The following is a 27,638-nucleotide window of genomic DNA, read 5'->3' as shown; positions in this document are numbered from 1 at the left end:
ATTGAAGACGTGAGACCTCACGTTATTTTGTATGAGGGTGTACTGTACTGTATGTACTGTGTAGGTAAATGTTAGTATTAGGGTCATGAGACGGTTGTAAGGTGCCAGGTGCATACTACTACATCTAGTAGTGCCCGGTGTAAGCATTTAAGCCACATTGTGGCTAGTAGTAAATGGCTTAACCCAATCCGCACCAGTGATATGGACATCAACGATCGGATGTGGTCAACGCTAGTAGGTGGTACCTAGTACTTACCCAGTTCCAAGTTGTCCTTAACCTTATTAGCAATTTTCCTAGGAACGGCCTTTGGACTATATATCGTCTTTCATCATCCACCGTCTTGTTCTCTCCGCGAACACCTGCAATCACCTCTATCAATATACCACCTTCCTAACCAACCAATCAAACTAACCTTTCCTATACCAACTTGCGAAACTTGATTACTTTACTTTGCCTGCTCGTATTCGCTTATAGGAATTGTCAAGATGTGGATTGTTCAGTGGTGTAAGTTTATGTATCCTCCGCGTCTCGCTCTCAACCCTTGTGATGGCTGCGTCCTGACAGTTGCTGACATGACTCTTCCCAGTCTACGACGTCCTCTCGTCGCTTGGTTTAATGAACAAGCATGCCAAGCTACTCTTCCTAGGTCTCGATAACGCTGGAAAGACAACTCTCTTACACATGCTAAAGGTTCGTCCGTAAATCCATGGCTCCCCGCCTCTCGTGTCAACGACTACGAATATATGCGAACCTCGAAACATTTTTCTGGCCTGTCGAGGTCCATTCTATATTTTAAAGAATGGAAAGCTGATTAAATCGAATTACAGAATGATCGAGTCGCCATTCTCCAGCCCACTCTACATCCCAGTACGTTGCATGCGCTTAGCTTGTCATCATCGGTCGCATGTGCCTATTCACTAATACTATCTACTATTTAGCATCCGAAGAGCTCGCTATCGGTAACGTGCGTTTCACCACTTTCGACCTCGGTGGTCACCAGCAGGGTATGCTCCTCAATTCCGTTATTTCGTGCGAGGGTCGGAACTAACCGCTTAATCCCGGACAGCCCGTCGCCTATGGAAGGACTACTTCCCGGAAGTGAACGGAATCGTTTTCCTTGTTGATGCCAAGGACCACGACCGTTTATCTGAATCCAAGGCCGAACTCGACGCCCTTTTGTCCATGGAAGAGCTTGCAAAGGTCCCTTTTGTTATCCTCGGAAACAAGATCGACCATCCCGATGCTGTGTCAGAAGACCAGCTCCGTCACGAGTTGGGTCTGTATCAAACCACCGGCAAAGGCAAGGTTCCGCTGGAGGGAATTAGGCCCATCGAGGTCTTCATGTGCTCCGTGGTGATGAGACAAGGTTCGTTAAGCATATTATCATGATTTACGGTCATTTACGGTCTAGCTTCAGTGGGAACTAACATGTCGATGTAGGATACGGCGAGGGCATAAGATGGCTTTCTCAGTATGTCTAGACACGCAATTGACAAACTATCGGATACAGGTGTTTCCATACACCGAATAGGGATGAATACGTAGATGAAGAATGCAATGGCCGTCTGGGAAACACGGAGTTCTGACAGCCTGCTATTACCATACCGAATGTCGATGTTTTCCGAGTTATTTCTTTGGAGTCAATGGCTAGAGGCATACGCCAGATCGCATTAATGAATTGAGCATTATTACATTTGAAGCATCATAGCAACGACATTGTGATGGATGTTTAATATATCATGAATACCTACCTAGGGAACTCCTCTCCCCATCTCTTATAAATACACTCATACATAACTACATATTTAAACTACATATACCTATCTTGTCTTTGACTACATATGTGTGTGTAAGTAACTGGGTATAATAGTGAGCCAACGTCAGCATTGTCAGGGCCGGAAGCACCAGGGAATTTCTATCCAATTCGATAGAACTTCGCTAGTTAGTGTAGGCGTAGATATGTAGATTAGTATAATTATGAATCCCCTATTGTACCCCTATTGTAAACATTGAAGATTATTCTAGAATATCTCCAGGGCTATGTAACGTGCACAGCAATAACTACATATTGTATGAATACTACATATGTAGGTATGCACAGATGTAGTAATGTACAGTACCTAGGGTACATGATGAGAATTGTTGCGCCCGGCTATCTCCGTGCCTTCCTAGGTAGGTACATAGCTCAACAAAGTACGCACCTGACTTGCCGCGTGGTTACATTAGCGTACTATGTAGATACATAAAGGAGATAGAGACATGCATGGGTGATTGAGCGCTCGAGCCAATATAATTTACAGGGTTGGAATTGTGGCGCCAGCTGACTCGACGTCATTGCCGATTCCCGTCTTTCCACTCAAATCATCTCTAATACTTTTGTACACACTTCATTCTACATTAATCTTCTCGTGTCTTCGTATTGGCACGGAAAAGGTCGAATTTTCCCGACAAATAATACAAACATTGAATGCTACACCATATTTGTATATATATGTATAGCTGTATGCAGATCAGTTCGTGATTTCTAGCCTCAGCTAGACCATCTTCATTTCTTGTTACCGTTGCTATTGGACTGCATAATGGTCATCAGTACTCAACGTCAAGATAGTGAGTATGGCAGCTGAAACTCCCAAACCTCGGGTGTCTTTCCTGAATGGCAGACATCGTCACAACTATGGATTTCCACCAGAAGCTTTCGATTATACAAGGTTACCCGACGTCGATCGAGATTTCCTCCCCCCCGAACACCTTGCCGCTTTCGCCTCCGCCCTAAACGCTCCCGATCCAATACCCAATGTCGCCGACGATTCCTCCTCTTTACGAAGCCCCGGTGCTATGAGCACGGGAAGCCTTGAGCTGACTCGATCCGCCTCCGTGGCGTCGGCAGACGTTCCAAGCTACCCCGAAGGTGCTACGCAAAGCGGTCCTCAGGGGGGTATGTTCATCACGGCGCAGAACGATTGGGCGCCAGTGAATCAGAAGATATCTAAGCATGTCCGGAGAAAGAGAAGGAAGAAGACGGCGTTGGGCCGGCGCACAGTAGATGAGACACGTGAGGGGCATCTATATGGTCTACTAAAATGGCCCTTTCTCTTCTTTGTTGGAATGTGGATCATCGGATTAGGGGCATCATATCTACTTACAAGGTTATACATCTTCTTGTATGAGCACTTCATCGCCTGGAGAGGGGCTAGAGAGAGGCTACGTCGAAATATGCGAGCTACAAGCAGCTATCGTGACTGGGTCAGGGCGGCGAAGGAGATGGATTCCTTCCTAGGAAACCAACAATGGAAAGAAGAGAACGAGTACGCATACTATGACTCCAAGACGGTTCGCCGCGTTTGGGAACAGCTTCGCAAGCATAGGAAGGCTGCTGAGGAGGCAGAATCAAAGTACTCGAATGCGCCTGGGTACGAACGTGGAAACATATCCGGCGAAGATGCAGACAACAAGGTGGTCGAAGAACTGAAAGCTCTAACAGAAGCTTGCGTGAAAAACAACTTCGTGGGGGTCGAGAATCCACGACTCTATAGTCAGACGTATTATGGAACTAAGAATCTAGTCCAGAACTTCGTAGATGAAGGTTTGTCACAGACAAAGGTTTACAAAATCGTGCATGGAAGCTAACATAATTACTCATAGTGGAGAGAAGCACTCGCTTCTTGACAAATACCAAACAGCTATCCCTTGACGAGAAGCGCGGATTATTTAAACGAATGCATGCCAATTATGGGCGCACCGCCCTCTGCCTATCCGGAGGTGCAGCTTTCGCGTACTACCATTTCGGGGTCGTGAAGGCGCTGCTCGAAGCGGATCTCGTACCAGATGTCATCACAGGCACGAGCGGCGGTGCTTTGGTGGCATCCCTCGTGGCTACGCGGACCAACGACGAATTGAGGCAGCTGCTAATACCTGCCTTGTCATGTAAACTCACGGCCTGTTCCGAGCCAATCACCACCTGGTTCCCCAGATGGTGGAAGACCGGTGCGAGATTCGACTCCGTTGATTGGGCTCGACAAAGTAGTTGGTGGAGTAGGGGCTCCATGACATTTAGGGAGGCTTACCAACGGACCGGACGCATTCTGAACGTTTCCTGCGTTCCGGCCGATCCCCATTCGCCGACGATTCTTTGCAACTATCTCACATCCCCTGACTGTGTGATCTGGTCCGCCGTTTTGGCATCCGCTGCGGTTCCTGGGATCCAGAATCCGGTCGTTTTGATGATGAAGACTCGAGACGGATCCCTCGTTCCGTACTCGTTTGGCCATAAGTGGAAAGACGGCAGCTTGCGAACTGATATACCTATCAAGGCACTCAATCTGCACTTCAACGTCAATTTTACCATAGTGAGCCAGGTTAACCCTCACATCTCCTTATTCTTCTTCTCGTCCAGGGGATCGGTAGGCTCCCCGGTAACACACCGGAAGGGTCGCGGCTGGCGAGGCGGATATCTCGGCTCCGCAACGGAGCAGTACATTAAACTCGATTTAACAAAGTGGCTAAAGGTGCTCAAGCACCTAGAGCTATTACCCAGGCCGCTTGGCCAGGATTGGTCTCAGCTATGGCTACAGCAGTTCAGCGGGACTATCACCATTTGGCCCCAGGCGTCGCCAAGTGACTTTATAAACATCCTATCGGACCCGGACTCGGACCGTCTTGCGCGCATGCTCCACGAAGGCCAGCAAAGCGCATTTCCCCGGCTCAAGTTCATCGAGAACAGGCTCCGGACCGAACGACTCATCGAGGAGGGCCGTCGGGCGACGCTATCTACAGGGCAAAGAAGAGGCAGCATCGAAAGTATCATCGATGAAGATGGACTGAGGAATCTGTTGCGCTCGAGTAGTGGCACTGGGACAACGGACGAAGAAAGCACGGAGGCCGATGATGGGGATGGAGATGCCGAGACTTATAGTGATAGGTATGGCGACGAGGAGGTGATTGAGGATGGGGATGCAGAAGGGGCTGTTGAGGAGGGGGGGCATTCGAAGCAAGATTAAAATACAATGCTTGTGTGCATTAGAGCAGGAGGAGAGGAGGCATAGCAGACAAGCGCGTTTGATATTTGTTCCTACTTAGTTATATACGGCATGCATGGGAAAGGGGGGTACGGGGAGTCCAGCTGGAGAGATGGTCATTTGTTTTGCACTTTCAAGAAAATTCAAAAGTATAGCATTAGTAGGTAATCATTCAAGGTTTTTGGAATTCCATGGTCGGTGTGTTCTGTTGTGCAAAGATGGGCTAGGTAGGTACATAGTAGGTAAGTATCTAAGATATGTAGATTTACAACAGAATGGACGTGTTAAGTGTGTAGATATGTAAGTATATAGGTACCATATATAGGTATATATATATAAGCACCTATCCGTACCTACCTAGGTTAGGGTATTCGATCCAGGAGATTGAATAGAGGCATCGATCATGTTGATGGCATCGATACCGATCAAACCCCACAGACGACAACGAATTTTTGTTCTTTCCTCCTCCTCCTCCTCCTCCTCCTCCCCGAGGGGGGAATAATAAGCGTTCAGACAAACTAGGGTAGGGCTTCTAAATGCACATGTATGTAGGAAGCCAGAGCGGCAGCTATCCCGCCTGCAAGGGGTAAGTGGATCGATCACCCCGAGAACTCGGAACGGTCACACGAAGCGGAAGCTGGACATGTGCATAAAGGTATATAATTGGATTTTCGGTTCCTTTGTCTGAGGCTTCTTCGAGTTGGGGCCGGGTTCATGCTGTTCAGTCCTTTTATAAATATCTAGGTACATGTAGTAGGCACCTTACGTACCTAAGGTCACTGGTACCTAAGGGCACTGGTACTGCGTCTACCCGTAGTCTACATATGTATGTACCTGCATAGTATTCGTTACGTGCGTTTGCCTTTGACAAGCCAATTCCTTTGTTAAGCCTCTGCGCAAGTGATCGCGACTGCCAGCGGGGAGTTGCGTGGAGGTGTCCACCTTCCGAAAGAAAACAAAATGAACAAAGCTTTAAACAAGGTAGGCATAACAAAGGTAAATGGCTGGGAACTCAAAAAGATTACCTGGTCATGGGGTGAGTCCTGACTTCCTAATTTCCACGAACTAAGACGGTAGGCACGCGGCATAACTTGTGTCGCCTTGATCTGACTCAACCTCTTTAATGTTCCTTACTCACTACTAGGTACGTTAATACATGGGCATGGATGCAACTTATACACACACCTTACTTCTCATCTGGGCGGCAGTTCTGCAGTTATAGAAAATCTTGAGACTTACAGGTCATACATCCAGTAGTAGTTCAATACTTTCCACCGCATACCTAACGTCATAAGACTACACCATCTCGAATCTTCTGGTATTTCCACGCGCCACTACCACGAGACCGAAGACGACCCCGTCAAAGAGTTCTTCCCCGAGGAAATTCAACGAGATAAAGCGAGCTCATATAGGTTGTGCTCCAAGATGGCGGTCACCAGGAAGGAAGAGGAGACGAATGGGGCCTCCTCTGTGAAGCCCAAGTACGACCCCGATTTCACGGACAAGGTCATCGCAGCCACGGGACCCAATGCTCATCCTCGACTAAAGCAGATCATGCCGAGCTTGCTACGACACCTACATGATTTCGCTCGGGAGGTAGACTTGACATGTGCAGAGTGGATGGCAGCAGTCGACCTAGTGAGTCTAACTTACACTCCCATCATGATCTTGACTCCTTTGCCCAATATAAAAAAAGTTGAGACGTAATTGACATACTTACCCCGATTTGCCTAGATAAATGAGGCCGGTCGTATGTCGGATGACAAACGCAACGAGACAGGTCTCGTGTGTGACATTCTTGGCCTAGAGTCTCTTGTTGACGAGATCACATCTAAACTTCTCCTCAACGCTAAAGGCGGATCAATTGCCACACCATCAGCCATACTTGGCCCCTTCTATCGAGAAGGGGCGCCGTTGCTGCCCAACGAGAGCAACATCTTGCTCGCAGCGCCAGACTCGGAGTGGTATAAGCAAGCGGAGCCATTGCGCGCGCACATTTCGGGACGCGTTGTCTCGGTTTCAACGGGAAAGCCGGTGGCAAACGCCATGGTAGACCTGTGGCTCGCAGGCCCGAACGGACTATACGAGCAGCAGGACCCGACGGCACCGGAAATGAATTTACGGGGACGCTTCCTCACGGACGATGATGGACGGTATGCGTTGTACGCGTTGCGACCGACGGCATACCCAGTGCCCCTGGACGGCCCCGCGGGGCAGATGCTACAGCTGCTAGACCGACAGGCGTACCGGCCGGCGCATATCCACTTCGTGGTGACGGCGGAAGGCTATGGCGCTGTGACGACGCAGGTCTTCGACGACAAGGACGTGCACTTGGAGGATGACAGCGTGTTCGCGGTCAAGGACGAACTGATAGTGCAGTTTAAGCCGCGCGAGGGGGATCCCAAGGCGCACTGGACGCTGACTTATGATTTTGCGCTGTGCGAGGTTTAGGCTCAACCTATCTGAGCTACCTACCCTAACCTAGCAGTCTGCCATGCCTACATGTGTAGGTGTGTAGAGACGACGGTATAGTCTCGCGTATGCTATATGGAATTCTTTGCCTAGCATACTTATATCCATTCCTAGTACTTTGCTTTTAAGTAGGTAGAATAGTATTACCTGACAATGATATCTCTCTCTAGAGTATATCTAAGGTTATATGTCTGGTGTGAGGCTGAACAGAAAAGATATAAATAGAAAAGAATATCGAATCATATATTACGATGTTTTACAAATAGTTAGGTCTTGAACGAATGAAATGTCATATTATTCAGGTACGTACCTAGATAGGTGTGTACTACATGTAGGTTAGGTACGGTAGTTGGCATGAGTTGAATGGAGGAGGAGGATGAGGTAACAGGGATTAATTATTGGATGGTGGGAATCTCGAGTTCGTAATTCTGGAGCAGGGATGCAGCTAAGCTTTCCAGGCATTTCCAGGTACAATCTACAGCGGCCAATACCACTAAAACACAACATACCCAGGGCAAAGATGCAATTGTGGCCTTGTCCGTCAATGCCGTGCCTTCCAAGGTTGCTTCCAAAACCTTTAGGTTAGATCATTTTGCCCACTGCTCACTGCCCACTGCTCACTGCCCACTGCTCACTGCTCACGGAGAAAACACGTTCGTCATCACACCTAAATAGTACAACAACCAACAATAAAATAAAAAAGTAAACCAAACCAAGTTTATTACCTATTTACTTACCTAGAAACTAATTATTCAAAATGTCGGTTTGAATATGTCGCCAAATTCATGTAGCTGATATCAGTTTCCTTTTTTTTTCCTTTTCTTACTTTTAACAAGACAATCAAATAATCCCTACTCCCCCCATTGCGACAATGGTGAAGCGTACCATCGCCAGCGCGAAGATCACCCTATCCTACCCTCTCTATGCTTGCGCCTTCGACCCGACAGACTCGAACCAGCTCGTAGTTGCTGGAGGTGGTGGTCCTGGACGAAATGGCGTCGGGAACAAGATCGTAAGTGTTATACTACACACAGTGTCCTCGTCCTCGTTCTCTGATGCCAAGAGCCAGTGTCAGAGCTAGAGCTAATAATAACCCCGGCAATCCATAGACTCTCCTCGACGCCTCCGATCAAGTTGAGCTTACCGAAATCGCCGAACTCGAACTGAGCCCCAACGAAGATAATGTTACCACCCTTGCCATCGGTTCTCGGAAGGACAAGAATCTCACTGCGTTCGCCGGCGTCAATTCCAGTCCGGAAGATATAAAGAAGGGAAAGAATGAGCATTTTCGTATTATCGGCATCAACCAACCTGGTAAGGCGGCAAAAACTAGCGGTGTAAGGGTCTCCGAGATTGCGCGCCATGCGCTGTTCGTGCATAAGGACATAAACGCCTACCAAAGACTTCTTCGCCTATCCCACCCCTTCGAAAATCTTCCACAACTAGGCGCTATCGCGACGGGTCTATCTAAAGAGCCTGAGATTGCGCTTTTCGATGTACCATGTACTGGGAGTGGGAGGTGGAAATCAAGGGGCAGGCTGGATATTCCAAAGGAAGCCATGGACCTAGACGTCGTTCAGACTGGTCCCGACACATACCAATTGGCGTATTGCGACGACCACGAAATCTTCACGGTGGAGGTTTCCAAGTCTGAAATTTCCGAGCCCAAATGCGTATTTACCATTACCCCGGATGAAGGAGATACGGCCAAGTCGTCTTTCAAATCTTTGCGCTACCTCACGCCAGGCTTCTTGATCACTGTTGTCAATAAGCCCAACTCGGCCGGCGTTGCCCTGCATGGCTTTCGCCTACCAAAAGAAGAAACGGAAAGTGCGCGATTAGCGATTCGGGCTAGATTGCCTAAGGGCGTCTCTAAGGCCACCGGCCTAGCAGTGAAAAATTTGTCGCCAGTTCTATCCCCATCAGATAAGCAAGGCGAGGCGCAATTTGTCGTCGCTGTTGCTGGTAACGATTCGTCTATATCGCTCTTCACGTTGGATCATCAAACTGCTGCCAGCGTAGATCTTTTGTCAAATCTAGCACCTTTCCAAGTACTCAAAGATGTTCACCCCTCGAACATCACCGGGCTTACATTCTCCTCTTTTAGCCCACCAGCATCCCCATTGGAACCTGCACCGGAATTATCCGTCAAATTAGCTACCGTAGGCGTTGGTTTCACGACAGTTGTACACAGCATACCTCTGAAAGAGCACATTGGCAAATCAAGTCTTGAGACAAAGGAAGGACCTCCAAAACAATCGCGCTATGTAGTAGCATTAAAATCCAAGGGTGAATCGCCCATGACGGCCATAACACTATTCACAGTAGTTATGCTCATTCTCGCCATAGTAGGGCAGGTCTTCCTTGAGGCGACTGACCTAAGCAGTAACCCTATTCTTGGTGTCAAGAACTATCTTCCTGCTATGTGGACGCAACCATTGCGAAGAGTTCCTGTTGTCAGCGAAAAGAAGACGATCAAGGATCTCCTGTCGGATGCCAACGTTCACCACAGCCAGCCACTTGTGATCCGACATGACGAAACTGGTGAGGCTGGTCCACAAGGATTACCTGCCCTTCACGTTGGCGTTCACGATGAGGAAGTTCATGGCCCGGCTAAGTCGTGGGAATCTCTAGAAGCTGAGGAACAAGAACTCTGGAAAGAGCGTCTAAAGAAGACGGGCCATTGGGTTGAGGATATGGGCGAGACCATCTTCCGAGGAGTCCTATTCGGCGAAATTGGCGGCGCCATTGGGAATATAGTTGGCGAGGCTCTATAGTAGAAAAAAAAAGAAATATACTTTTTTTTTTCTGCGTATATGCAGGAAGAAAAAGGGGGAGGGATTTATGAAGGAAGACCTGCGATGGTCATGTTACGGGGAACGTATACTGTATGATGTACTACTTACTCTGTATAAAATGACAGCTCATAACTAACCGACTAGCAATGCATATATTCTAATTATGTATACTTACTCTTTAGTTCAGCATCTCTCGCTTTTCTGTATCAATAGGTGGTTGGCCTAGTGTGGAATATGGGATACATAGGTATGGTTACATTCGTTCCACTAATGGGCTTTATTCGATAGATCCGGGTTTTGTAGTGCCCTTGGTGGATGTTCACCCACCTAGGTATGCAAATCACCAAGGCGCCAGATTCGCCGGCAGCAGCGGATACTCCACGCCATCGATGATCTCCGTACCGTGCCCGTGCCCGACTCCACTATGGTCTTTTTCTTCCACTTCCACTTCTCCTTCTTTACCCGCTTCCTCTTGTTCGTGGCCTTCGTGCCCTCTCTTCCGCCACGTCGAACGACACTCCCCCGGAACGTACTCGGCGGCGTCCATGGCGAGGATTAGCTTGATCTCGGGACAGTACTCCCAGATGTGCTTCCGCAGCGAGGGCGTGCCCCAGATCGCTGGGTGCAGCGTTGTGCCGGAGCCGCCGGTGTGGTAGCCCACTTTTAAGGGGGGGGGGAGGTTGTGTTAGTTAAAGTGGTTTAATTAAGTATTTGCAAGGGGGTAGGTAGGACTTACTCGGCTCGTAAAACCCACGACGCGAAGTAGCGTGGTTGGACCCGTCAGGCTCCCCAGCATGCTCCTCCCCACTAAACGACAGCGCGACCGTCCCGCTCGCGGTGCGCGCGCCCGGCCGCCGCGCCAGCCGCTCGGCAAACCACACGTCCTCGGCTTCGCTGCCGGGCGCCCGCGCCTCGCTGCGCAGGACCTCGAGGACGGCGCGCACGCGGCGGAGGCTCAGGCCGCCGTTGCCGCCGAAGAAGCGCTCCCCGCTCTGGCTATCGTGCGCTCGCCACGGCGCCCCGACCCAGTCGTGCCCGAGGTAGTCGTCCACGCTGCGCGCGCTGCGCGCGCAGAGCATGCTGTCGGGCTGGAAGACGAGGAGGTGCTCGGCCGGCGTGGGGCCGGGGAGCAGGCCTCCCCTCCCCCCCCCCCTCCCACCACCACCAACTTCATACGCCCGCCGCTCCGTCAACAGCCGACTCACCCCCTCCTGCGTCCCCACGTCCACGCCCGCCGGCACATGTCCGAGCGACAGCTTCCCGCTCGCGACGTGTGCGCGGACGCTCGCTGATTTTTTCAAGGAGGAGAGGGAGGCGTCGGAGCCGAGGACGTGGAAGCGCCAGGTGGGGGGGGTCACGCCGATAAAGTGCAGCAGGAGGGGCGCGAGGTGCGGGAGCGGCCGGGTTTCGATTAGGAGGGCGAGTTTGGGGCTGGCGGTGTGGGGGGAGGGGGGTGCTGAGGGGGTTTGGTGGTGTGGTGGGTGTACTTGGGTTTGGGGGGAGAAGAGGGAGAGGGAGAGGGAGAGGGGGGGGAGGTGAGGTAGGGATATGAGGAGCGCGAGGCTGGAGATAGATGGAATCAGTAGATGTCTACCTAGATAAGCAGGTACGTTTTTTTCTCATTGTTGTGTAGGTAAAGAGAGGGAGATAGGGGTAATCTCACGATATGAGGATAAATGCACCGCCGATCCGGGCTGCTTGTCTCGTCGATTCCCACTTGACTGTCGCTGTTTCTGTTTCCTTGTATCGTCCCCATAGTTGAGCAGGCAGCTGCATTTTGGCGGTGGTCTCGAGCGGTGTCAGAAGATAGCTACTCGTGGTAAGTTGTGATGGTGAATAGATAGTGCTCAGGTGTAGCATAATTGTCATAGAGCAAAAATATATATACCATACCTAGCCTTTAGTGATGTATTTGCTACGTAGGTACCTACCTATGGGCGATCACTGCTTTAGTGATTCAAGAATATTGCCCCTATCCACCCAGTCACTGACTTTCCACGAAAATTAAACTGTCAGTATTGTTTTGTTTCGAATGGAAGCTTTTATAATCTCCACAGCCTTGCTATATTACTACCTAGACCGTGGCGATGGCAATAGAGAACTATCAACCCCTAGTCGTCGTATGGTCCACGATGTGGCCATGCCTTTATATTGGGGGTCCGCCGTACACCCCAGGTCATCCAGCTTTCCCCAGTGCTCGGTCTACACGTAGGCATTACTTCGAATGGAAAGAATCGGACTTCGGGACAGTCAGTTGGCTTTGAGGAGTCGGTAATCAACCCCGACTCACCATACTTCGTTCCCGTCACTAGAATAGACCTTTGTAGGCAATATTTCTTCCAAGGAAATGAAGATGTACCTAGCCTTCAAGCTAGTCATCGTCCTCTGCCTCTATTTCCAATTTGTTACTACCTAGGTAGGTATCCTTCCCCTATTCTAAATTATGGTATCTCGACGACACCTGTCTTGGAGCCTCCCAGCGTCCATGATCTTCCGAGCACCTATCCGCCGATTGAGAACGGTGCTGGTTGTCTCTCTCGTGTAAGTCTCGCCATGTAGAAGCCTGTTATAATTTTTTAACTGATAGGTATCGAAATTCTTATAGGTGGTTCATCTTCAAGTTCTTGGCCCCTTTTGCCCCTATCTTTAAGGCAAATTCTAGGGTCTGTGCAACGGGACAGAGTGTCTGGGATTATGAGGCCCAGTGCGGTTCAGATCAGCTACGCGACAGGCTCCCGAGAGGCTGTAGCTCATCCAAAGTCGCACTCATGATCGAGCCTCGCCCGATCCCGCATCTTGCTCCGCTCATAATTCACATGATCTCGGTGGCCCCTCTCGACTGGTGTTTCCTCTTCATCGGCACCAACGAATCCGTCATGCACGTCAACCAAAGCCGCGCCGTGAAATACCAACAAGATACTGGAAAGCTGGTTCTTACCGTGCTCCCGGAACCTTGGGAGGCCAGTGGCCAGGAGAAGATCGCTCGTGTGCTCACCGACATCCGCTTCTATGACGAGTTTCTCCCAGACGTGCAGTGGGTTCTTAAGTACGGATACGACACCATCCTATGCGCGAACTCGGAGAAGAGTGTGGACGACTGGATGGAATGGGACTGGGCTGGCACGGGCGGACTCACGCTCCGACGGGTGTCGACCGTAAGGCAATTTCTCCGGAACTTCACGCGAACCAACGACAGCATTCCCGAGGGCGAGTGGTTTGGATCGGGCCTCCCCATCATGCCCGGCGCGAGGGTCGCCCCCGAAATCCAGACACAGGCCGCTGCCGAGAACACAGGCAACATCGCTAGGCTCCAGATTGGCTACGACCGCCACCAACTCTCTGGCCCGGCCTGGGGAGATGCTGCGAAGAGGAGGGAGATACTGGACTACTGCCCAGAGCTTAGTCTCATCATGGACATGAAGCTTGAGGTGGAGCGGTGCGAGGGACATCAATAGAATGGCTTCATTGGGTACGTGACAGAGCTCGGGAGAAGAGGTACCTACAAGCCGGGAAGAAACGGGTTCGGAGTGGCCAAGGGGTCAGGGAGCTTGGGGAAGGCAAAGAATAAACCTCGTCTCACTTAAACTAAAAGGATTGATTTTTCATCCTTCTTCCTTTTCTATCCCCCTTCATCTTTCCATCTTCGATGACATACTAGTCGGGATAGATACGTTGCAGAATGCTTAACACAGAATGAATTGCATTTCCGATCGATACGGAGCAAGCACGCCGAGATTCGTCATCATTGTGAAATGGATCCAAAGATCTGAGTTACGCCATTCCGGTTATGAATAGAGCACATCAGCTCCTGAAGCCCGTCGAGGGAGCCGATAGAGGCCACGAAAACGTAACGATCCATTGGAGTTAATTTATTTTTATTCCTTCTATATTCAGGAAAGCTGTGGCTAGCGATGCCCATACTACCATTCTTGTATGAAGGCCACGCTCACATGCAATGCAGGGTACCTCGATGGCATGTAGATGGTAGATGGTAGATGGTAGGTTGCCTTTAGCATATTTGCAATTTAATCCAATATAGCCATCTCACCATTCTTACCCCCCCTTCTACCATGTACATGGACGGCGTAGTGGATGAAGGGCTGGATTATGAGGCGGGAAGACTTGGCGGCCCGAAAGAGTTTCCTTTCAGTCCTTCCAACCATTCCAATCATTCCTACGTTGGCTTTTTTTTAATTCAAGGACGCGTCTTCATCCCCACAATCATATCCAGTTGCAACTGTTACCATCTACAGAATGGAAGTGTCCGGGAATCATGAACCCGAGGTGTCAACGTCGAATGTTAGGTAGGCCGTTCAAACTAACCCGACCTCGTATTCTCCTTCACCCATCAACAATTACCTACATATGGCCAGTCCAGCCTTTTCTGGAGCCGCCACGATGACATATAGTTGCAATTCAGGATGCAGAAGTTTGCGGTACCTTCCCCATGACTGGCTCTATGGTGCATATAATCTGCCGCCAAGGTAGTATCCGGTTATATATATTGAATGCTCTTCATAGGGTTGGTCGAACTCCGATCCAGGAACCATGTATTATTATTATTTTTTTCAGGCCTTTTTCTAGCTTGTCAGCTTTCAATGACCCTGGGGTTACGCGTGGCTTTATATATTGGGAATTAGCCCCTTGCCATGTGATGCATTGGGTGAAGAACCATTGACCTTGGCTAATATACCTGGTCCCCCTCTCCTTTAAAACAAGCAAATCTTCACGGCCAGAGGTGTCGTCTCGTACCTTAACATTCGCTTTATCTAAAGGGTTAGGTTATATCATCGACACAATGCGCTGGTGGGACGCTCTGATATTGGCCGCTTGGGCGAGCCAGACAGCTGCGCATGCGGTCCCAAACGATCCTCACCATAGCTTGCCGAAGCTTGCTGGGGCTCGAAGATTCTTGTCCGAATTCAGGGGAAAAAAGAGATGGGAGAGTCAGTCAGAAGCTTCATGGGGGATAGGTCGGGTGGATAATCACGTCGAAAAGGAAGCCGAGGAAAGCGATAAACTTGATAAACGCCAGAACACAAGTGGGAAGTGTGGTCAAGGTCGTACCAAATGTGCAGAGGGCTACTGTTGCTCGGCTGAAGGGTAAGTAAATCTCGAGCTGTCACTCCTTTCCAGTGCTGATTCCATGGTAAGATGGTGTGGACAAGGGACAGACTACTGTACTGCACCGGACTGCCAGATCAACTACGGTCCTGCATGCGATGGTAACCAGGAACCTGAGGGTGAGGATACATCCAGCATCGCGCGTCCAAAACTGGGCAGCGTACGTTACGGCGGCGTTGGCATCTACGACTGCGTCAACAAAGGTGATATCGCCATAACCTTCGATGATGGTCCGTGGGAGTATACCAACGACCTTCTTGACACATTTGCCGTAGGTCCCATATAGCTACTTGGGTACTCGGCGCTCTAGAATCAGGCTGACATGAAAGAACCTTGAAGAAATACGAGGCAAAGGCCACCTTTTTCATCACCGGTAACAACTTGGGCAAGGGAAAGATCAATGACCCAGAACTCCCCTGGGGAACCGTTATTCAAGTACCGAGATTTTATATACCTAGTAGCCAGAGCTCATAAGACAGAAAGCTAACTTTTTCATAGCGAATGGCTGCCGAAGGTCATCAAATCGCAAGCCACACGTGGTCACATGAGAATTACAGTCAACTTACAACAGCGCAGTTTAAGAATCAAATAGTATGGAATGAGATTGCCCTGAATGATATTCTCGGCTACTTTCCGACGTACATGCGGTTCGTATAGCCCTCATCGATCTGAGGACTTGTGTACTAAACGACCTGCGCCCAGACCCCCTTATTCTATATGCCCAGCTGCGTGTCAGACACAGCTAGCTAATCTTGGATATCATGTTGTCTACTTTGACCTTGACACTGAGGGATATCTGCACGACGACGCGAATGAGATCCAGACAAGCAAGGATATATGGGACGATGCGGTCGTTGGATCCAGTCCATGCGAGGATAGTTACCTTGAGATCGAGCATGACATACACTATCAGACCGTTTATAACCTTACAGAGTATATCCTAGACTCGCTATTCAGCAACGGTTACAGATCCGTTACGGTAGGGCAATGCTTGGGCGATCCCGCCGAGAACTGGTACCGTGCCGGCACGGGCGAAGTCCCCAAGTACGACTTCACAACTCGTGCTCCTACCGGGACCTGGGCCTGTTTAGACCCTACTCCCACCTCTACCAAGGCACCTCAGCCGACCAAAACATTGCAAGTCAGCTCCGACGGCCAGTGTGGAGGAGAGGTAACTTGCGCGGGATCTCAATTCGGAAACTGTATGTATGTTCTAGCCGTCTGCATGACCATTAGTCTAATCAAAGTTACCACCTAGGCTGCTCTACTAATGGCTGGTGCGGTGGCTCGATCGACTACTGCGGTTCAAACTGCCAGCCTGAGTTTGGCAAATGCTCAGAGCCAGACTCGGGCGTGCCAACCGATCTTCCACTCCCCACCGCTCCGGGTAGCGGCATTCCCGATGATCCGCTGCCATCCAGCACCACAACGGCCCCTGCACCGACTGGCACGCTCCCTGTATCGACCGAGGGAGAGTGCGGCAACGGCGTGACCTGCGAAGGCTCGGAATATGGAAACTGTTGCTCTGCGTCAGTCTAGCCCTCGTTTTTATAATGCTGGTCTCCATACCTACTCTGTAAATTTAGGGGGACTCCTCCCATTAACTCTTTCGGGTTCGGTAGACATGGATACTGTGGCGCAACGACGGACTACTGCGGCGAGGGCTGCCAGCCAGATTTCGGCTCAGGGTGCCAGGCTGGCAACCCTCCTCCACCTTCATCCTCGCCTCCTGTCACTACACCACCAACGAAGACAACATCGAAGACAACAAGTACAACGAAGACGAGCACATCAAAAACGAGCACCCCGACAAAGACGAGCACGACGAAAACAAGCACAACAAAGAAATCCACCTCCACGTCCCATTCTACAAGCCACTCCACTAGCCACTCCACATCGCACTCCAAGACATCGACCAAGGACAACGACGACGACGACGACGACCGACAAGCTAAGGCAACACCAACACCAACACCGAATGCCACTGCCATGAGCTGATCAAAAATGAAATTTACTGTCTTTACCGAGTATAAGAGAAAAGGAAGGAAAAAGGGGAAAAATTAAAAAAAAAAAAAGAAATCTGATCTTCCTGTACTTAGATACCTACATATGTGGTCAGAATCTGTGTAAAGGGGGTGGATGGATGGATGGATGGATGGATACATGTATGTACCTAGGTACTCGGTACATATGACACAGCATACCTACCTATACAGACATATTAATCTAAGGTTAGGTTAGTACTCTCCCTGAGATTTGGAGATAGTAGAATACAACTATTGGTGCATGTCTTCAACATCTATTCGATTAGCAATTGGGTTACACGAATACCTACCTACCTACCTAGGTAGGTACATACCTTGAATAGGTAGGCCTCCATCATCGAGGAAGCTGTAGTAGACCTAGCCTACCTGTCTGCCCACATCTTGCCAACAATGCACTTGAAGCTGAACTGTCATGAATCAGTGAGTTTTTGTTTCTATCTACCTAGGTTAGGTACTATGTATTGGAACTCAGATAATCCCCCCCCCCCCCCCTCCCCCTTTTCCCCCCTGTCTCCTTTGCCATTCACCATCCCTATCCTCTCCCCTTTCTTCAATTCTAGGTACCTATTCAGCCAAAATCTCAAAGCTCCATTGGCGCCTTGCTCTCCCTATACCTCCAACCCCCTTTTCCCCCCTTCATGATTTGAGTACCTACCTACCAGGCTAACCTAGGTGGGCAAGTAAGTAAGTATCGTACGCCAACGACTCGAATATATCAAGATCAAGAACGATAGGCAGAATTTCAAAACCTTCAAAAAGTCATATCAAAATCAAAAATCCAAGATTGAAAAAAATGTATGTAAGTAGCAATACTGTAGGTAGGTATAAAAATAAAAGAATTTCAACTATTTTACTTCCCATCTCCATCTCCTAATAACCTTGAGATTTGACCGTGAAATCCATTCGCCGGTTTATTTCCAATTCTAAGCTGCTGGGATGATGTATGTATATATATATATATATAGAGATAGAGAGAGAGAGACCTAAACTCTCTCTTCTCTGTATATCTCGTTTGTAGTGTATGATGATGATAAGATGATGAAAAAGGAGGGAGGGGGAGGGGTTTGGTTTCATGATGGTGCATTAAATGAAGGAAGTAGTGATTTGGTTTATGTAGAGAGAACGTGGGATTGGGCCGATTCGAGCTCGAGCTGGCGCGTAACTTGATTTTGATATCTCCGGGTCGGTCCGGTTCGATCTCGATGGCTGTTGGTGGTGGTGGTGGTGCTGGTAAGGAGTTACGAATGTGAAACTGTGGCGCCCATCGTTTCATATGTATAACCAACCTAAGGTATAGGAGCCCAAGTATTATAACGAAGCCTAACAAAAGCCCCATGATTTCTCTCGATGAGTGATGGCCGAAAACGCTATTGATAACGGAAACGAAGTAGGTAGGTATGCAAGTACATATGGTAAAGATATGGATGCAAATGAACATATTAATAGTAAATAAATGGGTGAAGCCAAGATTATTTCTTCATTAACATCGTATGAAGTCAGATCGCAATGCTGGGTGGGTATCGTTGTAATCGTTATGCCGCACACGAAGAAAAAGAAAAAGAAAAAGTCTAGATTTCTTCGACCCAGATCTGCCATTGCTTGTTAGTTCATCACTTTTGTTATAATGCTGTAGTGGAATTTTCAAGTTACTCACCTCCATTTTACCAATATCCTGTCTTTGTTTCCGCGCTAATTGTTTCGCACTCATCATAATCATGTCGAGATCATCCTGGTCTCCCATCGTGATCATATCCGTAGACCCAGGCGAGTCCTCATCTCGCACCTTGAGCTTGAACCGCCGACGAATGCCAAACTTGTCCCGAATTCGGTCCACCAGTTCTGAGAATTCTACTGTCGTGTTTACCATGACGTATCGAACGTCTTCGGCATGCACCTTAATTCGTACTTTGCGGATATCGGGTCGTCTCGATCCACCTCGCGATGACCCGCCGGCCACAGACGTTCCTGGTCGTCGATTCGAGACCATCTCAAACTCGCCTTCGTCAAAAGAATCGTAGTCACTTCCTCCTTCCTCCTCCTCCTCGATATATCTCTGCTGATTCCGTCGACCCTGAGATCTGCCACCACCACCACCATTGCCACCGCCATTACTGCCACCATTTCCACTACCATTGTTGCTGCCGCTATACATGTCGTAGACGTCCTCAGGATAACCTTCGTCCTCATTCCTTGAACGTCGAGCAGCCCTAGCTCTTGAATAACTTCGTTGAGGTGGCGATCTCGCTTCGGACATGGCTCGCGAGGGTGCCTTGCGTTCACTTGCTGGAGAACTTGTCTTATCATAACGGCTGCCTTTGCTGGACTCGGGAATATTCAACCTAGCAGGCGTTGGTTTGGGTCCGTTGCGAACTGAAGCACCTCGACTCAGTGCTGGCGGCTTGTCATTCTCTGGGGGTGGTGTGGGGGGGAACGCATTGCGGCTGGTTGGAGGTTCCGACTGTTGTCTCCTGCTCTGTAGTCCGGGCTTAACTAGATTTGTTGCCGCAAATGAGATGTTGTCGGTCGGACGATCATCCTTCTCCACAGCCCTTCCAGCATTCTTCATCTCCGACCCGGCGAAGCCCGTGAAAGCATTGGCTCTGTCGGAAGCCGCAACTAGACGAGCTTTGCCTAGGTAGTCTTTGGTCTTCAAATTCCGCACTTTGGCCTCGTTGGGTCGGTATACAACACCGACAGGGATAGAAAACACAGTGTAGCCCTGTTCCGCGTTAGTATTAATTCTTTCTTGCCAAAAAAAATACTATAAAATCGATGTGGGCTTTTGAATTCGTACCTCAGCCTCTTCTTTGATAGCTTCGTCGATAACGTTGTGATCTTCGACAACCTTCTCTTTTACCGCATAATTCAAGTCCGCCAAACCCGCCTCCTTTTGCTGTAGGTAGATGTAGCAGAGACCTCTGTTGAATAGCACCTCGCAAGAATACAGCTTGAATAGCAGGCCCAGCTGCGCGTAGTCGATCATAGTGTTGCCTCGGAGATATAAGAGGGTGTCGTTGAAGTTTGCTAATGCCTCCTCGAAGTCACCCAGCAAGAAGTTCGAAACACCCTGTTGGAAATAGGCCACGGCAAGATATGAGTCTAGTCGAATCGCCCTCTGGTAACATTCGACCTAATCGCGCAAATGTTAGCATCCGACATGCGAACTACTGGTAAGTCATCTCCTTACAGCTTTTTCATGTTCTCCAAGCGTCGCATGTATGACACCCATGTTGAACAGAATTTTTGACGTATCCGAGATACCATCGAATTCTTTCAGGGCATCTTCGAATTCATTATTGTCGTATCGGGCGAGTGCCGCCACCCACGTTTCTATTTCCTTTGGTATAGAGTTAGTATTTCGTGCTCATAGTCGCATCTCTGCTACTCAGCATTAGACCTACCTGTTTCAAAGACATTGTGTATTTGCCGAGGTGAGCTTCGACTCGGTACCTGTTGCTTTGTCCAGAAAGCAAAGGCGAGGGTCGCTCCTATCGGCAATTTATGATGTCGAGCTCAAATATTTCGAGTCAGAGTTCGGTATTCGATCAATCAATTCCTAATCAACTTCGCGATGATTGCCAACTTTGCGTTTCGATTCAAGACCACAAGTTTTAGATTTTGACAACACCTTGTCTCTACTAGTTCGCCTTATCCTATCAGCTAACCCCCTCTCGTATCGATTTTGCTAGTAAAAATCTTGGCTAGGGCGGGTATTTTAGCCTCGAACGAGTAAAGAGTTATGATAGCTGGTACTCGATGCTTCTTCTTTTTTTAGTTGATGTCACTGGATATGCCTAGCTACGGTCAATAACTGTTGGGGGTATGGTGTCAGACCAGTTCCTGGGCGATGTTGGTGCAGGAACGAAATCTTGCAGCTCTTTGTGGCAGGTTAAAAAAAGATCGGGGGCGTTAGGTGGGATATGTAGGTCTGTATGTAGGTGTGTATATGTAGGTCAGGTCAGGTACTGTTGCGCAAACGGCCTCGAACCAAGAGTAAGAGGGTGGGCCTCGAATAGGTTATCTCGGAAATGACAGATGACTTTTGGGAATCAAGACGGATTGACGTGATTGAAAGGAAAGGAGTGGGATTAGATCAGTGATGAGAATAGTAGACCTGCAGTTGGAGAGGAGTAATGAGTGGATGAACGACAACGAAGCCAGCGCGTACAGAAGAACCGGGAGTGGGTAAAAGCCGGTGAAGGCGGAAAAGACAGTTGCTGGGCAAGAACGAGACCTTATGCCAAGAAAATAATTAGATGGGGGGAAGAGAAAAAAAGGATAGGCAAATTCTAGGTCAGGATCTTAACTGGCTAACGGTAACTATGTATGTAGTGTATTTGGGTATTTTGGGGGGACATTGATCTTGTGGATACGGAGTACCTCTTTGCGAACGGTCAAAACGACGATGATGCTTACCGGGGTCGAGGACGTGGGGAGGAAACAGGGGTTAAAGGGGTTTTTGGCCCAGCCAAGAGCTCCAGGGCTTGGACTTCTGGGCTCTGAGCACCAGCCAATCCTTCCTTTACCCTAGCTCTCTGGAGCCCCTGGAACACTTCAATAGAAACAAGATAGGAATGGTATTGTAAAGGGCATTGAAAAACATCGACCATCCCGTTAACCTGTCGTTCGACTTCTCATGATTAAACGAACAACAGTCTAGAGATCAACGTATCGTATTGTCTCATCCTGAAGGCGTTGGTGCGAAGGCATCTACAACCACGAGGAACAAGCGCGTATAGTCAGTCCTTGATGTTGGTCAACATTCTGTAGACCTACCTAACTAACTATTCAATGTTGTATGAATTTCGCAATCTCCTATAGAGTAATCCATGGATCAGTCATGGAACAGGAGGATGAGACTCATGAGAGATGTCGGATAAGAGGCACAGGAAGTGCAGCACAACCTAAATCCTGTGTCCACTTAGTTAGGTATGTAGTTGACTAATTCCTGCATGGCGTTCAATGGATTGATGTTTATGGGTTTATCCATTATGTAGTGTACTTCAATGTTGGTGTTTATCTTCAACATTGAATGTCCGGTAGCATCAGGACAGTACAATTGCGAATTGCGATTCATGTGATGAGTACCTAGTATCATAGTAGTATGTACATGTAAAGTATCACCATTCACCACTGAGTTTAATGTACGTGCAACATTGAAAATGATTGAATAACTACCTAGTAGGTACATACCTATCTACCTACATGTACCCAAGGTACTTGGCAACTCCCAAGGATTGGATGGACGAGGAATGGACCTGGCCCTGGCCGTTCCTCCCGTTTTTTCATGCATCAAATGTTCCAAAGTGTAATGGAAGAAGGATTGATTGGTCCAGTAAGCTCGGGGCGGCCCCGTAGTCTCGGACACCATGCGTTTCTAAGGGCGCCTAAATTCCCAATTGAGCCACTTAAGTGCCTGTACACTGTACAGGCTGTACTTTAATGTGTGCTACGACCACCCTAGGGCCCTAGCACCCCTAGCACCCCTAGTACCCCTAGCACTCTACCTACGCCGTAGTACACTAGCTAAGGTACCTAGTACCCACTATCACAGTAACTAATTGGATCTGGACTTCTATCAGAATCATGTGCTCTCTCTCTCTACGAGCTACTCTCTACCAACTATGTCGTCGTACTATGTAGTACCGCCTCTCTCCCTCTCACCTGTCATCCCATCTCAGATCTGGAATAGGCAATCTGTATCTATTGTCTTTCCTCTCTTTTACCCTAATTGGCTTCCCAGTATCTCATCTAAGCGCCGACAAGCCCTTTTATTCTCGTAGTTATAATCCCTCGCTCGTACTCGCGTAGCATGACTCGCTCATAACTAGTACCTAATGATAGTGCAGTTGTACAATACGAATACTTGCCATGTACTAGCCCTGGAGGTATGCAATTTTCGATTCTGTCTCTTACATACTACATATGGGTGTAGATGTAGGCATCATGTACGATCTATTACGCACGCCATTACACACATATAGTACATACATGTACATATGTTACATATGTAGATGCATCTTGGAATCTGGGCATGATAGGTAACAGGGCCCATCTTCGTCTTATCAACGGTCTCATTTCTATAACCTTTCTCGTCTTTACACACGTAGTATTCCGTCGTGGTTCTAGAACGCCATCTCTACATACATGCATGTACCTGGCAACTTAGTTCAACCATAAGGCATTTTCAAGATCTGGATCCAGCATCGCGGGTTGGCTCCCAGGTTACGAAACTCGCTTCTTCTTCAGTGCGTTTGAGGCGCCCATCCCGCCCATCCAAGCATCGAATCTTGCCCCGATCCAACGCCGCCATTTGACCAGGTAGTCCTGTCCGTTACGATCAATGCCGTTATCCGTCTGCATTTTGCATGACGGGAAAAGTCTTAATCCCAACTCGGCAGGAAAACGACAGGGCCTCGCGTTTGATGATCCTCGAATCTTTTCTACACTAGCTAGGAGCAAAGAGTTGATGAACCCCCCCTTGGATCCGTGGACATCTACAACTTCTACGCTATGATCTTACTAACTAACCTTCATTAGATATATAGGCTACGTATGTAGTTAGAGCCTCAACAAAATCCGACTGATCAAAATATTGTATGTCGTTGAATTTTTGAGCATCGAGCCTCGAGTGAGGTCCCTGTTCGATCCCTTGAACCTAAGTAGGTATGTACCTACAGGAATTGATGCTACATCATGTAGGTACAGACAGCTACATGTATGCACATATGCACCATCTACATACATGTAGACAGACAGACTCATCGCTTGGAGCTAGGGTTTATCGATCCTTCCACCTGGTGCTAACATCTGAAATCGACGTGCTAAAGTACAGTAGCTTGCATATCTAGGGTTTTACCAGGAGAAACCGTCGTCGGCTTGAGGCAGATGAAAAACTCTTAATTATCTTGATATCCCTGCCTCCAGGTACGTGCGCCGGCAGGTACCGTGGTTAGGGTTTATCTTTGTTTGACCTGTCTCATTCCACGTGTATCCGGTCACCACTAAGTGGGACTTCTCGGCGCTTTTTGCTACAATTTTTTGCATTGACAGATTGCGACTACGTGATCCTTGGAAGGCATTAAGTGGGTAGGACCGGTAGGTATGTACCTACATAATGTTCAACTGGTGGATAGGTTTCCTTCATATACGTTTTATGTGATATGCATTTGCTATGTTCTATGTTTTATGTACCGGTAACTAATACCATTCCAACTGGATGGATGGATGGATGGTATAGGTTTTGAGCATCGTGAGATGAAGTTACCTGGTGTTTAATGAGACTTCACTTTTTAGGAAGACCCTACCAAGGTGCCTAGGGTACCTACCCATGAACCTCTTCGTTCTCGACGGGAGAACGTGATCACTCCTGGATATCTACCTTCATCTAAGGCGTCAATGTTTTACAAGACCTATGAGTATCTACTACATACTGTAGGTACACATAAATATCGAATCAGCCCGACAAACCTCAAATAAGGAAGGACATCTAAAAGAAGGCACGTAAACCGTAGCCCCCATCATCCCAACTCATCCTCCCACGTTTCGTTTTCTCTCACAGCTACGATAAGAAATAGGAAGTCAAAGGGGTAATCACATACCTTTTTAGATAGGTACGTGGTAAAGATACCTCCCTACACAATCCCAACGAGGCAACTCTTGGCAATCACTTTACCATTTATGAACATTGCTACTCTACCTAACTAGGTAGGAATTATACATATGGGATTGGCGTGGTGCCACTATGGGTCGATCCGTGGTGCCATTACTCAAGAGGCATCGCACGATACCGTGGGTTATGTAGTTAACTATGTATGTAGTCATGTACACTGGAGGTTGCTTCCATGTTCACAACGGACACGATCGGCAAGCTTCGCTCCGAAGACTCTTCACGTAGGCACTACATTATACATACCTACCAAGACACGTACATTGAATATATTACTGTACATATGTACAAATGTATGGATGTTGATAAGAATTATGTCTCTTCCAATGAATCGAGTGGCATGTTTAAGAGTAGATCTGTCATCCGATCAAGGTAACTTCATCCAATGTATGTATGCTGGCAACTCTGAGTGCCGAACTGCTCCTACGGGACACAGACGTGACGGGTGACGGGTCGACATGCCTGTCGTCGGGACAAGTACCTTCCTACGTAAGAGTTGTTTCCCCAGGGCTTCCTCACATAATCGGCCACAAGAGGGATTGGTTCAGTGCAATGTTTGTTACAAAGGAACGGTATATTCGGGAAACCTAGTCGATGATACAAGGCTGACCAGCTTTCGTGATGCCTGCCTGCCTACCCGCCTGCCATTCCAAACACGCGCATTGGGCGCCGATGGACTGCTATTGTAGGCGATCCTTGCTCGGTTTAGGAGTATGTATGTACCTGGGTAAGTTTCGATCTGGGGAACTAGTAATGACATATCGAGTCATCGGAAACAAACATCAGATCATGCCTTTCTTTACTTCGTCTTTTCTTTCCTCCCAAAGCGTCTTCCCGGTGCACGAGCACACCGTCTTGTCATTGTCCCACATGCCGGCACTCCTCGCGATGACGCCGACTACGGTGTTCTCGTCATTCGCCAGCTCCGCCTGCGTATCGCTTTCTCCCTCCTGCTGCTTGGAAATGACCATAGCGTGTCCGATTACTTCCCAGACTTGAAATGGGTGGTCTAGAAATACTGCGCCCCGCCCGTTGGTGCCTATTTGAATGGTGCCCAAGATGCCACGAGGTTGAGTAGCGCCATCCCCGCCTGCCCATACCGGGCCCGTAGATGTAGCGCCGAGTTTGAGGTCGCCGTACTCTCGGATGCTGGCTGAGTATGTTCCAGGCGCAACCCCTCGGACAGTCAAGTCCACCAGGGTGGTTGTAGGAGAGACTTGCACCATGCGAGCCAAGCCCCTGACCTCCCTATCGCTTACTCCTGATCCTTCAGTTGCCGCCTCGGAAGCGGAAGCAGGCACCAACGCTTCACCACCTTTCTCGTTGCGATGGTATGTCTCGAGGATGCACACAGCTGCGCCTGAAAGCATATGCATCAGCTAGTTGAAGGAGCGGTATTATTGAATCAGTGTCAAGGGAGAATGCACGTAAGTTGGCTACGGAGGATGCAAGGCGCGCCAATCCGCAACGATATATTAGGAAGGTGTTTTTTTTCAAAACGCAGCACCAAAATAGCAACGGATGAGCCGCATGAAACGGGAGCGAGGAAACGAAAATAACCTTGCTACTTACCGTTAGATGCACCGGAGCCACGTAGAATAGCATCTCGACCTGTTGCTTCGATGGTACTCACTATTCGGGATGGCGCAGCTAATTGCGGATAGATCCTGTCAGTCGCAAGTAATCTTCAAAAGCCAACACCAAAAAGAACTCCCCATTATGGGTTTGGGTTTGAGGCTTCGCAGATGAGAAGATGATTGCATCTTACCAGTTCCCTCAACTGTCACGAGTTGATCCTTTAGGTTGGCTTCGACCTTGGTGACACCTTCGAGGCTATACAAGGCATCGGATACTGACTTGACACAATGATCACAGGTCATTGGCACAGCGAACAGAGTCTAGATAGATTATTTGTGGTCCTATCAGCCCATCATATCTTTGTTTGGTATTATGTGGTGGCATTGTGGGTGTCCTCTTCTATAAGACTACCTAGGTATTTTAAGACAACCTCCCCCCTTACTATCATATATGTAGAATAAGAAGCTGGGTAGGTAGATAGGTATACAGACCTGAAATGGAGTCTTGACTTGGTTTTGGATGGCCATCTTGTCGGTGGTAACGGAGTGATGTCTCCTATTCAGGTAAAATAGTGTATCTTGTTTGTCACGGCGGAAATATGAATCTGTAGCAAAACCAAGATAGATAATACTACAAGTAGTTGCAAAAGAAGGAAATAAGATACCGTGAAAATATCTCAGCATCGTACATATGCAAGTAAGGTATCATGCACAGCTACTGTAAGCTAGCCTTAGAGGGGCATAGAGACTGAGGGGGATTTCATGGCATTGATGGATCATGTTGGAATTGGCTGGAAGCCATTCACTTACACGATAGAGCGATAGGCAATCCTTGTAGTATGTGATAAGCAAGAAATGCCTAACTACAGTTTCAAGCTGCTTTGAAATCGCATTTGGCACTAGTTAGTTAACTATGGATTATTTATCGATAAGATGA

The 27,638-nt window shown here is 48.5% G+C and overlaps 8 protein-coding genes across 8 annotated transcripts; 5 read left to right on the top strand and 3 right to left on the bottom strand.

The window, feature by feature from the left end:
• The first annotated feature begins 253 nt into the window (after window positions 1-253).
• GGS25DRAFT_474358 (GTP-binding protein-like protein) lies at window positions 254-1,822 on the top strand. Its single transcript, XM_049259623.1, has 6 exons — window positions 254-505; window positions 588-691; window positions 829-868; window positions 940-1,005; window positions 1,068-1,367; window positions 1,442-1,822. The coding sequence occupies exons 1-6, from the start codon at window positions 487-489 to the stop codon at window positions 1,480-1,482; spliced, it is 570 nt and encodes a 189-aa protein (XP_049119791.1). The 5' UTR covers window positions 254-486; the 3' UTR covers window positions 1,483-1,822.
• A 473-nt stretch (window positions 1,823-2,295) lies between these two features.
• On the top strand, window positions 2,296-5,372 carry GGS25DRAFT_474355 (patatin-like phospholipase domain-containing protein). The gene is made up of 2 exons (XM_049259622.1): window positions 2,296-3,584; window positions 3,644-5,372. Exons 1-2 carry the CDS (start codon window positions 2,615-2,617, stop codon window positions 4,996-4,998), a joined length of 2,325 nt encoding a protein of 774 aa, XP_049119790.1. The 5' UTR covers window positions 2,296-2,614; the 3' UTR covers window positions 4,999-5,372.
• An 803-nt stretch (window positions 5,373-6,175) lies between these two features.
• GGS25DRAFT_528922 (aromatic compound dioxygenase) lies at window positions 6,176-7,467 on the top strand (the record flags this gene model as incomplete). The annotated part of the gene is made up of 2 exons (XM_049265233.1): window positions 6,176-6,654; window positions 6,751-7,467. The coding sequence occupies exons 1-2, from the start codon at window positions 6,442-6,444 to the stop codon at window positions 7,465-7,467; spliced, it is 930 nt and encodes a 309-aa protein (XP_049119789.1). The 5' UTR covers window positions 6,176-6,441.
• An 892-nt stretch (window positions 7,468-8,359) lies between these two features.
• On the top strand, window positions 8,360-10,265 carry GGS25DRAFT_512789 (uncharacterized protein; the record flags this gene model as incomplete). Its single annotated transcript, XM_049262819.1, has 2 exons — window positions 8,360-8,500; window positions 8,598-10,265. 2 exons carry the CDS (start codon window positions 8,360-8,362, stop codon window positions 10,263-10,265), a joined length of 1,809 nt encoding a protein of 602 aa, XP_049119788.1.
• Window positions 10,266-10,626: 361 nt separating this feature from the next.
• On the bottom strand, window positions 10,627-12,062 carry GGS25DRAFT_517918 (uncharacterized protein; the record flags this gene model as incomplete). The annotated part of the gene is made up of 3 exons (XM_049263456.1): window positions 10,627-10,946; window positions 11,023-11,849; window positions 11,950-12,062. The coding sequence occupies 3 exons, from the start codon at window positions 12,060-12,062 to the stop codon at window positions 10,627-10,629; spliced, it is 1,260 nt and encodes a 419-aa protein (XP_049119787.1).
• Window positions 12,063-12,729: 667 nt separating this feature from the next.
• GGS25DRAFT_528920 (uncharacterized protein) lies at window positions 12,730-17,408 on the top strand (the record flags this gene model as incomplete). The annotated part of the gene is made up of 9 exons (XM_049265232.1): window positions 12,730-12,827; window positions 12,892-13,722; window positions 15,006-15,389; window positions 15,441-15,681; window positions 15,750-15,845; window positions 15,909-16,057; window positions 16,113-16,612; window positions 16,669-16,939; window positions 16,997-17,408. 9 exons carry the CDS (start codon window positions 12,730-12,732, stop codon window positions 17,406-17,408), a joined length of 2,982 nt encoding a protein of 993 aa, XP_049119786.1.
• A 1,368-nt stretch (window positions 17,409-18,776) lies between these two features.
• On the bottom strand, window positions 18,777-21,171 carry GGS25DRAFT_110951 (uncharacterized protein). Its single transcript, XM_049256042.1, has 5 exons — window positions 20,857-21,171; window positions 20,643-20,792; window positions 20,250-20,585; window positions 19,110-20,174; window positions 18,777-19,044 (listed from the first exon to the last, which is right to left on the bottom strand). The coding sequence occupies exons 1-5, from the start codon at window positions 20,869-20,871 to the stop codon at window positions 19,024-19,026; spliced, it is 1,587 nt and encodes a 528-aa protein (XP_049119785.1). The 5' UTR covers window positions 20,872-21,171; the 3' UTR covers window positions 18,777-19,023.
• Window positions 21,172-25,739: 4,568 nt separating this feature from the next.
• On the bottom strand, window positions 25,740-27,570 carry GGS25DRAFT_110797 (Cu,Zn superoxide dismutase-like protein). The gene is made up of 4 exons (XM_049256041.1): window positions 27,194-27,570; window positions 26,893-27,022; window positions 26,697-26,774; window positions 25,740-26,484 (listed from the first exon to the last, which is right to left on the bottom strand). The coding sequence occupies exons 1-4, from the start codon at window positions 27,383-27,385 to the stop codon at window positions 25,907-25,909; spliced, it is 978 nt and encodes a 325-aa protein (XP_049119784.1). The 5' UTR covers window positions 27,386-27,570; the 3' UTR covers window positions 25,740-25,906.
• Between the last annotated feature and the right edge of the window lie 68 nt (window positions 27,571-27,638).

Source organism: Hypoxylon fragiforme (assembly GCF_022984875.1).
Source record: "Hypoxylon fragiforme strain CBS 206.31 chromosome Unknown GGS25scaffold_2, whole genome shotgun sequence".
In the NCBI taxonomy this organism is placed as follows: Eukaryota; Fungi; Ascomycota; class Sordariomycetes; order Xylariales; family Hypoxylaceae; genus Hypoxylon; species Hypoxylon fragiforme.
This window is presented reverse-complemented; position numbering and strand designations above follow the sequence as displayed.